The sequence below is a fragment of the Vigna angularis genome, chromosome 5 (assembly GCF_016808095.1).
Source record: "Vigna angularis cultivar LongXiaoDou No.4 chromosome 5, ASM1680809v1, whole genome shotgun sequence".
Classification (NCBI taxonomy): Eukaryota; Viridiplantae; Streptophyta; class Magnoliopsida; order Fabales; family Fabaceae; genus Vigna; species Vigna angularis.
In genome coordinates, this window is record NC_068974.1 from 2,345,056 (window position 1) to 2,358,691 (window position 13,636).

The 13,636-nt window shown below is 35.1% G+C and overlaps 1 protein-coding gene across 2 annotated transcripts; it reads right to left on the reverse strand.

The window, feature by feature from the left end:
- Window positions 1-1,876: 1,876 nt before the first annotated feature.
- Window positions 1,877-12,604, reverse strand: LOC108340559 (pentatricopeptide repeat-containing protein At5g24830). 2 transcript variants are annotated; one of them, XM_017578022.2, is made up of 4 exons: window positions 12,299-12,604; window positions 12,032-12,199; window positions 9,985-11,563; window positions 1,877-2,540 (listed from the first exon to the last, which is right to left on the reverse strand). In XM_017578022.2, exons 1-3 carry the CDS (start codon window positions 12,436-12,438, stop codon window positions 10,123-10,125), a joined length of 1,749 nt encoding a protein of 582 aa, XP_017433511.1. In that variant the 5' UTR covers window positions 12,439-12,604; the 3' UTR covers window positions 1,877-2,540; window positions 9,985-10,122. The 2 variants fall into 2 exon arrangements, with proteins under 2 accessions (XP_017433511.1, XP_052733313.1); XM_052877353.1 differs by lacking the exon at window positions 1,877-2,540 and adding an exon at window positions 3,682-9,215.
- Between the last annotated feature and the right edge of the window lie 1,032 nt (window positions 12,605-13,636).

Genomic DNA, 13,636 nt, shown 5'->3' on the forward strand with positions numbered 1-13,636 from the left:
GGTTTGAAAAAGAAAAAAGAAGGTGCACGATGAAAGGAAGAGAAAGTGTATAACTGAAAACAAATCGAAAAGGTTTGAGTGAGTGTGTAAAAGGAAGATGGACCACGACCTATATACTCTTTCTTTTCAAAATTTCTGCATGCATAGAAACCTATGAAACATGGTTTTAGTACGGTTGTTTCCTACTTCCTATGCATCACTTTTCATGTTAAAGAAAATTCCATCTTATCATCACAAAAAGAAAGCGTGGTTCAATTTTAATAGCTACTGTTTTTTGGCATATTAAGTTTTCAGATAAAAAGAAAAAGAATAAACATTCGATCTTATCTTCAAACTAGTGTGCTTCCATTTTAATTAGGATTTCTGTAATCTAGATTGTAGGTTAATTATTTTATTTTTAGAAGGAATAACGCTTTGTTTTGAATGAAAAGGCCTGTGTGAGAATTTTTTTTAATGTGAGGAATAAATTTACAAATTAGTAATATAAAGTCAAAATATAAAGATTAGTTAGTAATAAATCACATAACTACTTAAGGTATCAGTGTGTGTTTTCTCTGAATTTTGATAGTTAATATAAGTAAAATTTTATTAACATGCACCCTCTTATTTTTGAAGAAAAAAAAGTTAACAAGTTTCATTTAGAGTATATTTTATGAAATTTATAGTTATAATTTGCTAACTTGGACCTTGTAAAAAGTAAGTTAATATAAGTTAGCAAGTCACGTCTTAGGTGTATTTTAGAATATTTTTTAATACATATTATATATATATATATATATATATATATATATATATATATATATATATATATACACACACACGTTTGGTTTGTTAAAGTTTTTCTTAAGATGTTACGATAGTTTAATGTTTTCATTTTTTGTTTTCTTAACCTTATTTCAATCTCAGTCTATCTATTATTTAAAAAGGAAAAAAAAAACTCTGCTGTTTACTTCTTTTTTTCTTTTGTCTTTCGTCGTTGTAAATGTTTATCATACAATTATCACTTTAAAAATATTCGGAACTAGCAATGATTTTATGCGTTAAGGTTGGATGTAGAGTAATTTTATAAAATTTAATTGGAATACAATGACAAAATAAAGACTGTTACCTGATTGATTTTGTTGGATTTTGTTTGTGATGATTTATAATTGAATTTTTTTTTTTCTAAATACTTAGAAAAACAAGATAGTGAAAAACAAAAGTAAAAAATTGGGTACCATGGCCCCCTTAGAGTTAACCTAGTTCCCCTTCTTATTTGTTACATACATATATATCATTTACCTTAAATTTTAAATATTATTTAATGTAATACAATTCAAATTTTATGAACATAAAAAATATGTTTAGAGCATCAATATCCTTCAAACAAATTTGCTAAAATAATAAATTAATTTCAAATAAGTTCATGCTAATACGACTCTCATGAAAACTTTTGTTTATTAAACCCGTTACCATTCTTAATATATAATGCTTTTCTTATTGAATCTACTCCCTTTCATTTCATATTATGAAATGATAATAATAATAATAAAAAGATATTTAAAGTTGGACCTAGCTGCCTCTACAAAAGCTTTGAACTATTTCGTAAGCCGCTTTAATCATTCAAGCTTGTCATAGTAATAACTCAACCCTTATCACGAAAATACCAAAATATCAGCCATAATCCTCCAATCTCGAATTCACAGAAAAACTTATCAATACCCAAAAATTTAGAATGGAAACTTTTACTTCAGAAGAATTAATGGAGTGAAAAAAAGTTATCAATACCCGAAAACTTACATATAATACCATAAATTCTGAGAGCATTATTCCTCATTCAGAATTAGATCTTAATCTTGATAAATAAATAAATAAATAAATAAAAAAACACCATACATCTAACAAAATTATTTACTAAGCAGATGGTGAAATGAAGCTCTAAATCTAACTTAAGATCAACAACACCAACAAGTCAATAATCATAGTCCATAGCTTACCTCTTTTAGGAGGCTGAAACGCACAATTTCTCAATCAGCTTGTAATGCCTGTTCTCCAAGTACAATTTCTCAATTTAACACTTGCCAACATCAATCAAACGGAGAAAAAACATAGACATCTTGTCTCAACATTCCGATATTTTCAGAGTAAGTAAACATTTAACAATAATTACCAGAAAATAACCCCTGGCTGCCATATTTCCCTCCGTGAAAAATTTCCTAGTGGCTGCAACTAAACTATTGTAAATTATCAAATACATTGTAAAATAAAGCTACATTTTAGTACATTCAAATTATTCATTTATTCGCCAATAAAAAAATCACTACCAAATATGTTGGCTAAACCACACTCGTTGTTAACATTTACAAGCACACCAACCTACAGTTGCCGTTTGAATCCTTCAGCATTACGAACAAATGTAACAGTACCTATTATTCCCCAGGTTTTCTGTGTGGCACACTCGGCCCATTTAGTGCCGGTAGCCTCTCAATGGTACAATTGTAGACATTTGTTATGATAACCTCCGACTGCAGGAGAAGCAGCACTTCTTCCAATTGCTCCTTCTGAATATAATTTAGATAAAATGACGGTTAGCATAAATACAAATATGAATGAATAATCAAGAATTCTATGGCAGGTATGAAGCTTGGAGAACAGGAAAATTCACAACTTTCTGCTTCTTGAGTTGAGAAAGTAAAAAGAAACAAGTCATCAATCACTTAGAAAATTGAATGTACAAATTCCATTAGTTTTTGATTCAGTTATATTTGGTTTAAATGTTGATAGGTTCAAGGGAAATGTTTATATTAGGAGAAATAAAAGGGACAGACAGTTATAATTGTCTGTGGGTAGATTTTATTGTCTCAGACTTTTATAAAGTTTGTGTAGGCAGTTGTTTTTAGCAGTTTTTCATTGTTTTTTGTACATTCTGAAAAAAATAGGAAGAGTGGAGAGTCTGGTTCTCTCGAATAACCAGAAATTGTATATGTTGGGTTTCTCCACATTGGAGGAAACTTGGTATGTTGTTGGAATAAAGATCTGCAGTTTCTAAAACATCTCATTATAGGTCTGAAAACCTATCACATGTTTATACAGATAATTAGTGCCAAGACAGCTACGTTGTTAGAACACCACCACCGATGCAAAGAAGCACAACGGATAGAAAGCCACCAAGTATTACTAAAAACGATGTCAAGAGATCTATTGAGTTATGCAGTAGAGAAACAGATAAGTGACAAAATTGAACTAGAAAAGAATTTATCAACAGCAATGGATATCATCGAAGGACTAGGTCATTGCAAAGAGAGATAACCTCAGTCTCCTCAAAAGTACCTACAGAAACACAATACCCTTTACTCGTCCTCCCTAGCGACCAGTGTTATTATCAAGATAACAGAAAATATGGACAACTCCAAAAATTCTTCATGAAAATATTTCTGAAGTCAGAACAGGTTATGGTGGAAGCATAGTAGAAAAAGAAATACAATACATACATACGAATAATAAAAAAAATGCAGAAATATAATTGTATTGCCAAATTATATCTAATTAATGAAAATAATAAAATAATGAACAATGTATAAATTAATGAAAATATATAAAAAAAAATGCAGAAATATAATTCTTCATGAAAATAATGAAAAATAATGAAAGAAAACTATCTAATTAATAATATTGGCAAATTCAGAAATTCAAATAACAATAAAATCAAATAGAAAAACCCCAAGTTCAAGTTCAAGACTGAAGATAACAACAAACCATAAAACAAATGTTCTAAACTTCTAAATTCTAATCATCTGGCTTTTCTTCATTCCCAATCTAAACTATCTTTAATGTTATCAAATGGGGCATATCCCTCCTCTTCCCCCTTCACATCAAGTCTTGAGAAAGTTTGTAATTCTTCAAATTCTTTAAACTCAGAATCAGAGCCAGCAAGATTAAATTCGTGTTGGAGCTGATGTTGCACCTGGATATTTCATGGAAGCGTGGGAAGATCCAATAGTAATACCACCACTTGATAGTTGCTTTCTTTTATTGCTTGTTTTCTCCGTGTATAAATTATTGGCTCTCCAACACATGAAACTTTATAAACAATTGCCCAATTAAGAGTAGGATCTTCATTATCATTAGCATCATCCACTTGTCCCACTAACCACTCAACAATGTCATACAATATGATCAATTTCATCTCAAATGTTGTATTTTTGAGCAAGTTATTTTATTTATTCTTGATGTAAACCAATCATACAATTGTTTACTGTCACTCCTATTTCTCCTTTTTGAATGAATCTGTGTTTTGAATAAGTAAAATGTGAACCAATTTTATCCCTACTTTCTAAAAAGAAAATTATTAATAAAGAAATGAGTGATGAAGAATAACTATTACTTGCTCAAATACATTCCAATTGCACTCACATCCCAATAAGCTAAATGTCAAGATTAAAATCTTGATTGCTAGCTTTTGCAAGTTTGAAACTGCTTGACCATAATTTTTCCACCATTGAGCTATAAAATAAAAAACAACTTCAAAATTAAACACTATAACGTAAAGCAATTCAGAACACTCACAATAACTTCTATGAAAGTGTTTGAGTTTTTCACCAGGAGTTATGGCTGTTCTATTTTCTTTGGCAAAGTCATCAGTATAGAATCCACTTCAAATGAATGGAGCAAAAAGATCTAACAATTACATTTATCATAGCCTGAAAGCTCTTCAATCTAACAAGGTTAAATGACAAGCATGTTTGGGACCAGAAAGAAGGTCACGTGCCTCATTCATATTAGCTTGTCTTAGTTTCTTTTTTGTATTGCAACAGTTGGATTTCTACTAAACATATCAATCGCCCTTTTTTACCACCACTCTTTCTCCCCTTAACATTACTAGATATAGAAATTTCAACTTCATCTTCGCTCTCATTATCACCATCAGCCGCATTATTTATAGGATTTATACAGGTGACTTCTTTATCACTAAATAACTTCTAAAGGTCTTCTTTCACTTTTGTTGGAATCTTGGTGCAAGATGTGAAATTGTCCTTTGTCACGTTATTTGGATCTGGTAATTCCCTCTTTCATAATTTTTTTCACAATAATTATCAGGAATATCAAAATATCAAATAAGAAAAAATATCAGCAACCCCAAGAATCCTTCATGAAAATATATTAGAAGCCGCAATGGGTTATGACGGAAACAAGGCAAACAAAAATAAAATACAGTATATGCACATAAATAACTAAAAATGTAGAAATATAATTGTAATTCAAAAATAATGGAACATAGTCATATAATTAATGAAAATTGCAACTCTAGAAATTCAAATAACAACACAATCAAATAAAAATACCACCAAGTTCAAAACTAAAAATAGGTGATAAGGTGTTAAAGCGGTTGAAAAGAGGAAGAAAAAAATAATTTGGAGAGGACAGGTGGTGCTGAACAAAGGGCAAATAGAAAGGGAAAAACGGACTTTGTTGTTATACAGTTGGGGCAGGACAATGGCTATATTGTGGCCCAATAGCGGGTGGAATAATATGTCCACATAAATCTTGCCAGGATAGGCTGGCTCTGATACCATGTTAAAGAGTAGACTTTAAGCCTAACTCAACCCCACAAAACCGACTTTTAAGGTGAGGTTTGCACTTACTTATATACTATGAATTGGTCTTATCTCTAGTCGATGTGGGACTTCCAACACAAATAGTAACATCAGGATTTCCTTAATCTGAAACACCAATTTACATCCTAAGTGTTCTTGTGAGGTGGAAGTGAAACAAGAGACCAACTGCTATTATGTAGAGCAAAGATTTTGTCCTTCATAACATAAAATGATTACGAATCTTGACAAGCTTGTTTCGTTGTGGTAGATTCTAAGTAGGCAAGAAGAAGGATAGGATGAACACAAGTTTGTAAAGTACCAACTTTGGATCTAGTTTGCATAAGATGAATGTTTAAAGGTTCGATGATTGACTAGGTTTTGTATTAGATGTAGAGTGATGTGGACATCATTGAGGGAGAAAAGGCGGTTGAGGAATGTTTCGGTCGGATCTGGTCTGACCTTGTTAAAACACACAAGAGTTTGCTTAAGACCGGGCGGACGTTGCTGAATCCCACAACTGAAGCAGACTGAGCGGCTCTGTCTCTAGGGGGCACTAGAAGCTGGTGAAAACCGGACGGTTACCTCTTGGCTGAGGGCTCGACGCGCTGGGAAGGGCCGAACGGGCTCTCTCGTCTTCAAGTCCTGGTTGTAGTATTCGTTTTCTCTCCTCCGGTCGGATCTGGTCTGACCCTTTTAAAACACACAAGAGTTTGCCGAAGACCGGGCGGACGTTGCTGAATCCCATGAACTAAAGCAGACCGAGCGGCTCTGTCTCTAGGGGGCACTAGAAGCTGGTGAAAACCGGACGGTTACCTCTTGGCTAAGGGCTGGACGCGCTGGGAAGGGCCAAACGGACTCTCTCGTCTTCAAGTCCTGGTTGTAGTATTCGTTCTCTCTCCTCGTTGTCCAAGCCGGGCGGTCGGGTACCTGTCAAAGGCACTCCGACGCTTAAGTCAGTAACATGACCAAGTGGTCTATAATGCATGTATATATTGCATCGTAAGCAATCTGTCTAGAAATCATACCTGGAACCTTTATTTATACTGATTGTAATGGGCTTTTACCTTTGGTGGGCCTGATAACGGCTCAATCATACCTTAATCTTCATTAAGGGCTTTAATGAGTCATTAGTGTTTAACCGTGTAGTCGACCTAGTGAGGGTCAATCGGGACGGTCGGTCAGAAGGGGTTGTCGGCCAGGGATGTCAACCTGGGTGGGCGGCCACTCGGTTCTGTTGATCGGTCACATTGGACGCTCAGTTTTCATGGTCGACCTGGATGGGCGACCTTGGAGGACCGCTCGGTCTATGTATGGTCGGTCGAAGGACAGCGTTAGCTTGAACGCTCGGTCATGATGGTGACATGGGTGGGCGGCATCGGGGCAATCGTTCGGTTTATGAATGGTCGATTCTAGGACGACCTTAAAGGAGTCTGTCGTGGGGGACCGGTCTTGGGGGAGCCACCCGATCAACCTTGGAAGAGTTGGCCTTATGGAACCGCTCGGTCGACCTTGGGAGAGTCGCTTTGGGAAGTCGTTCAGTGTTCAGTCGGCCTCTGGGAGTGACGCTCGGTTTATGGATCGGAAGGACCGGACGGTACAAGGAAGGTTATGAGGATGGAACATATGAGATTTATACAGGTGTAATGGTAGGTATAGGAGATGAGGATGGAGCTTATGAGACCTAAACAGGTGTGATGTTAGGTATAGCTATTTGGGATGGTGAGACTATGGGTATATTAGAAGAAGCAAGAGGGAAGACTGATATTGTAGTTAATTGGGTAGAGAGAAATTTTTCAGTATAAGGAAACTTGTTTTCATTGAAAGTAAAATCTTTAGATATATTTGGGTGGATGTGGGTTGTTATCATGTTCTCTCCTTTTAATCTTAAGTCTATTGTTTGAGGAGGAACTTAACAGATACATTTTGATAACGAAAATAAAGTTTATATGAACTGTATGGTTTAAAAAAGGGAAAGCGAGCACATCCAAAAAGTCTGAGAAAACCATAGCCAAGTGCTATCCTGAAAAGAAGTGTATATGGTACACCAAAATTTACAGAAGCAGAAAGTATTTTGTAGATGAGATACATTATTGTAAGAAAGGGAAGGTCCCAATAGGTCATAGTAAGAGAAGCTTGATTGAGAAGTGTAAGGCCCATTTCAACATTGTGATGACGTTTCCTTTCAATTGTGCCATTCTAATGACATGTATGAGGAATATAGTTCTGAGATTATAAGAAGTGGGATAATCATGAGAAGGGCAAAATTCACCACTGCAATCAGTTTGCACTGCCTTTATTTGTGTCAAATTGCAATTCAACCATGGATTGCAATTGTTGGATAACATGGATTGCAATTGTTGGATAACGAACAATGCATCCACTTTGCATTTTAAAAGAATTACCCAAGTAAATATCAAATAAGCATCCACAAAGAAAATATAGTAAGAATAGTTATTAGTAGATGACACAGGTGAAGGACCCCACAAATCACTAAGAATTAATTCAAAATGAGAATTATAAGAAGTGACAGAATGACGAGAACGAAGTCTATGTGATTTTCCCATACAACAAGCTGAAAATAAAAGGTAAACTACTTTTATTATTGAAAGATACATTAAAAGACTGAAAGATAAGACAAAGTACATTGAAATTGGGATGTCCTAATCGTAAATGCCAATATGAGCATTACAATTGAAAGTATTATTAGAAGCAAGCAATAGTGTTTAGACTTGGAACAGGAAAACTAGAAGGTTGTTGTTGTGTATGAGAGGCATGAAGCAGGCTTGGAAACTAATTCAGGCCATCGAGTCCAACTTGTCCATGAAGAACTTCATTAGATGCATGGCATTTGACAAAACGATGATTAGGATCAAACTCAAAATACACATTGTTGGCTGAAGACTTGTCACAGATGACAAGAGGATCCAAGACACATGTCAACCACAACATGATAGCAGTTGCAACAGTGGACAGAGTTGCAATTAAGGATTCAAGAAGCTCTGCCCTTCAGTGGTCAGTTTTCTGCAGGCTGAGGCTTTTGAGCCTGAACCCACACATTAGACCATTCCAATTTGCATGACCAAAGTTGTGCACAAGCTCATGTTGAAGCACAAACAGCTGTGCAAAGATTATGCATAAATATTCAGAGTCTTGCATGTTACAACATGCCCAGCCATGCATATTTAATGTACAGCTCAATAGAGACACCTGAAAGATTGAACAGAAAGAAATACAAGCTGTGTCAAGAAGTTTCATACAATGCTACACCACTGATTCTGGCGTCAATTTGAAAAGGCCGTAAGCAATGAGCTGCCAACTTGGAATGGATCATTTTCTTGCAACAAATTGCTGGCTATAGAGCCTTAGCATCAAATAACCCCACTCTCCTTGTGCAAACGTGTCCTCAACCAAACCATCTCTTACAAATACCTCAGTCACCAACATGAATAGTGTGCTTCTAGTTGCACATTGTGTTCTGGTAAACAATGTCGTACCAATACTCTGCCCGAAGTGAAGGATTTACCACTGTTTCAACCAGTCAACTGCAGAACACCTCAACTCAAGCACTCCAAATCCTTGTCAAGACCTTCATTTATTCATCCATCAGAAGTTGATAAGCAGAGCTCCTTGTCAGAGTTGTCACTGCAAGCGGATAGTATTTTACAACAATTTGATAACAAATGTGGGATCCCGGACCCTGACCACTTAAAATGGAACTTGGAAACCCCAGCAAGTCTAACAATTTCTTTAGCAAGTAACTCAGCTATTTCTGCAGAGTAAATGGGTTCTGGAGGGACAAAATGCCCATTGCTTGAGTACCTGTTGACATTGACAACCACCAAACCCCCTATGTCTAGGCAACCCCCTATCAAATACATCTCATCTCTAATTAGGGATAATAGAAACCAGATACAGAAAGGGAAACTGGACCAAAATGTATACGGAAATACTCCTAATACTCAAAGAAAGAAGTCTTGTACAGGATTTAAGCAGATACTACAACTAACACAATACAATGGAGCTGAGCTCCTCGTGAGATGGAAAATATACAATATGACCACGGAAATGGTGAGTTTGCAGGTGATTTGGAAGGTCACTAATCCTAAGTGGATGGTTTATAGCAACTAAATTTCAATGCAAGTTAAGCATTTGATTAAAATTTAGCAAGCAAAAGTTCCAAACAGCACATGCATTATGTTAAATGTCACTGCCCACTTTCATTTAAAAAAAATATAGTATATAATTATATATAATAATTCACAAATCAGCAGCAGCACATAAAATGGGTCCACTAATCAACCCAAAATCTACTTTAGCATTCAGGTACAACATTTAGCAAGAGTTTGGAATGCAGCCACTGACAATTATTTCACTGGAAGTACATTGTGTGGAATAAAATGCCAACACTCACCTGAAGCATAACTGATAAGAGCCATCATCAACATTTCAGTTGAAATCTGAATTTCAGCTGTTTGACTTTTGAGCACAAGTGGCACTTTTTCCCGAACTTGAAACTTCATGATGTCCAAAGACAGGCAGAATGTCAAATTTAATACGGATGACTTCCCCTTTTACTTTCTAACCAGTCTTGATAGAAATTAAATGCTCTAACTGGTTCCTTCATTTTGCAGTACTTGTTAAATAGAATCTGCACTGGAACATGATCATTCAATAAACCAGATTTTAGTATTTTGGCATATAGCTCCTCTGCCTCTTTCATCTTACCTCTAATACAGAACACCCTAACAATTTCAGTGTAAGTTATTAAATCTGGTTCATACCCTCTCTGCACCATCTCATCATGTAATTGAAGAACAAAATCAGGACGTCCTAAATTACAGGCGGCACCTATCAATAAATTATAGGTAACAACATCAGGAAAAATATCCTTTGAGAGCATTTCTTCCTTCAGAGTGCAAGCACCATTGAAATTGTCACTCTTCACTTGTGCAAGAATTAAAGCATTGTAAGTAAATACATTTGGGTGAACACCAAAAGCTAGCATCTGATTTCTTGTAAAAAGTGCATTGCTAAGATCATCATATCGTCCGTAGAAGTCAATTAGTAGGTTCCATATTAAAGGCTTCGGCACTATTAAATTGTTCAACATAGACCAAAGCAAGCTTTTTGCTCTAGCAATCTCTCCATCAAAACAAAGGCCTCGAATCACAAGCTGGTATGTAATTTGATCGGGCATAATTCCCATACTAGACATGACTCCAAGGGTATAGCAAGCCTCACTAGTTTTACCTTCCTTGCAAAGAGCACCAATAAGAATATTATACGTAAAAACATCAGGAAGTAAACCTTTCTTATACATCTCGCATGTATATCCATATGCAAGGTTCATTTGTAAACTCTTGCAAAAGCCATGGATAAGAACATTATAAGCTACAACATCAACTTTAGTACAATTTTGAACCATCTGATTCCAAAGACTAAGAGCCTGAAAAATTGCTCCTTTCTTAAAGTAGTTATCCATAAATATAGTAGAGGTTACTAAATTAGTTATATATTTCTCGTCATCATCCTTCAATATTTCTTCGAGCATCCTTTTAGCTCCCTTTAGAAGACCTTTCTCACACAGAGCACGCACCAGTATACTACAAGTAACCCTGTTTGGCAGAACCCTAGCATTGGACATGATGGAGAACAGAGACAAAGCCCTGTCCAGGTCATTTACAGTGCAATAGCCCTTAATCAAAGTGTTATAAGTCGCACAATTGGGACCAGGACCAATTTCTAACATCTCTCCAACAATCCAATCTGCTTTCTCCAGAAAACCAATTTTGCACAGCCCGTTAACAATATGGTTGTGGGTAAACACATCAGGAACAACACCTTTCATAACCATTTTCCTCCGAAGCCAAAGAGCTGCTCCCAACTTCCTGTCCAAGCACAAACTCCTAATAGTAGCTGTATGTTCAGCATACTTGAATTCACAAGCATATCCCATAGTTAGACCTATCTTTACCAAACATATATTTTCCCTGCAACATTATACGTGATAACCAAAAAAGTCAATCACATTGGAATCCCTTGTATCTTTTTCCTAACATAGAGATATACATATATGGGGATGTAGCTAACAAGAAAGCCATTTTAACATGAAGAGAACAAATCTGGGTCAAACAACCATACATCGATGTTAAGATTAGAAGTTCTTTAAAATCACAGAATATAGGTCCTTCGAGAAAGGTCGTGTGAACTCTTAAAATGATTTTCATTTAATTATTTTCTTTTTCGTTTTTCTCTTCTCTCAAGACTGAACCGTTTACTCCAAGACACTTATTCAGCTAGTTGTTCATCCAATCACATAAATAATCTTTCATTGATGGTAAGATCTAAAACACAACCGCATAACATTACATACATGCATTGCATGATACTGTGATTCAATTCAACCTACAAATTACTTTAAACTTCATTCTTCGAATTCGATAATAATCGAAACTAACCTCATCATCTTCAGCCGCTCTAAACTATCCTTAAGCATAGTATCCAGCACATTGAAAACGGCGTGCCGTCCATTCTCGTCCGCGCCGAAACTCCTGTCGTTCGACGAAGAATCTCTCGCGTACACATCACACTTTTTCTCGATCGCCGCGTCCATGACACAGCAAATCCTGCAACCAACCACGGAACAACGCTGTTGAGGTCAGAAGTTTGAAAGAAAGAAAGAGACGCGATGCAAATAAATGGAGTGAGAGAGAGGAAATAGATGCCTGTGGTGTGAGACGGCGTCGTTTAGGGAGCGGAAAATGTGAGCGATGAGGTTCCGTTTGACGTAGAGAAAGGTACTGTTGAAGAATCGTAGCAGAGGAGGCTCTCCGGTGGCGGCGAAGAAAATTGCGGTTTCCGCCATCGTTTCGGTTTTACTCGATTGAAGTTGAAGACATTTGGATCGGGAGAGTTGAAAAGGAGAGGAATATGGAGAAACTGCTGTTATCTCTGCTTCTGTATTGTGTTGGTGGCTGCAGAGTGTAGCCTGGTGGAAGAGGATGCACAGCAGCGGAAATGAACAAATTACAGAAAATTTAGAATGTTTTAATATAAACAAAAATTAAAAAAAAAAGGTTTTGGGGAGAGGGAGTTTTACTTTACTCATTCAACTATTTAAAATTAAATAATTTAAAACTTTTCTTTTTTTTAAGAAAATCTTTTTCTTTTATGTAAATCTAATTTTCTCTAAAAACGTTGCTTTTTCTTCTAAATTTCGATTCAGTTTCCAATCTTTTAACACTAAGAGTGATGAGTTTTCTCCTGCATACAAACTCATCTTTTGTTCATGTCAGTGTCTTTTTTTGTTGTTAGTGAATCCCTCCTTATTTATGATTTAAAATTTTGCCTTCTTGATTAAGTCTCAGTTTGTAAATAGAGTGATTTTTTAAGTGTGACGTCGTTTAGAAACATAGCAGATTTAGACAAATTATATAAAGTATGGGAAGCTAATTTCATTTTTTAAATATAATGTTTAATTTTTGGAAGCATAGTGTTGTGTTTGAATGTCGTTACAAAATGAGAATTTCATAAGAGAAGTAGAAGTTTAATGTATGATGATATATATACGAGTGATATTTTACTTTTTCTAAAGAAAGTTAAGAATTTGTGAAAGGAAGAGATTTTTTGGGTCTCTAGTATGAAGTTCCCAAAGTGGGATGAAACTACCGATTTGCATATATTACATTATGAAATTGGTATATGTTTATTCATGTTTGATGTTGTTAAGTTATCAAAATTGGTATGAAAGTAGTGATTAAGAGTCATATGAGAGAAAATTTATTGATTGAATGTGATTTATGTGATTTCATGATTATAAGTGTGAAATAAGTTTTTCATATTTAGCAAAGCTAATGATTATAATATTTTTATAAATAAATGTTTAATTTAAAAATATAAATTTATACTTTTTCAATATCATATGTTCATTACATGTGAATTCTCAATTTATAATGTTATATTGGGTAAATTTCATAAAAGTGTTTCGTACAAAGGTGAAAATGTACTCACGTATGACATTGTCCTAGTTTCATACATCCAAGAGTTATAAGACATCATAATTT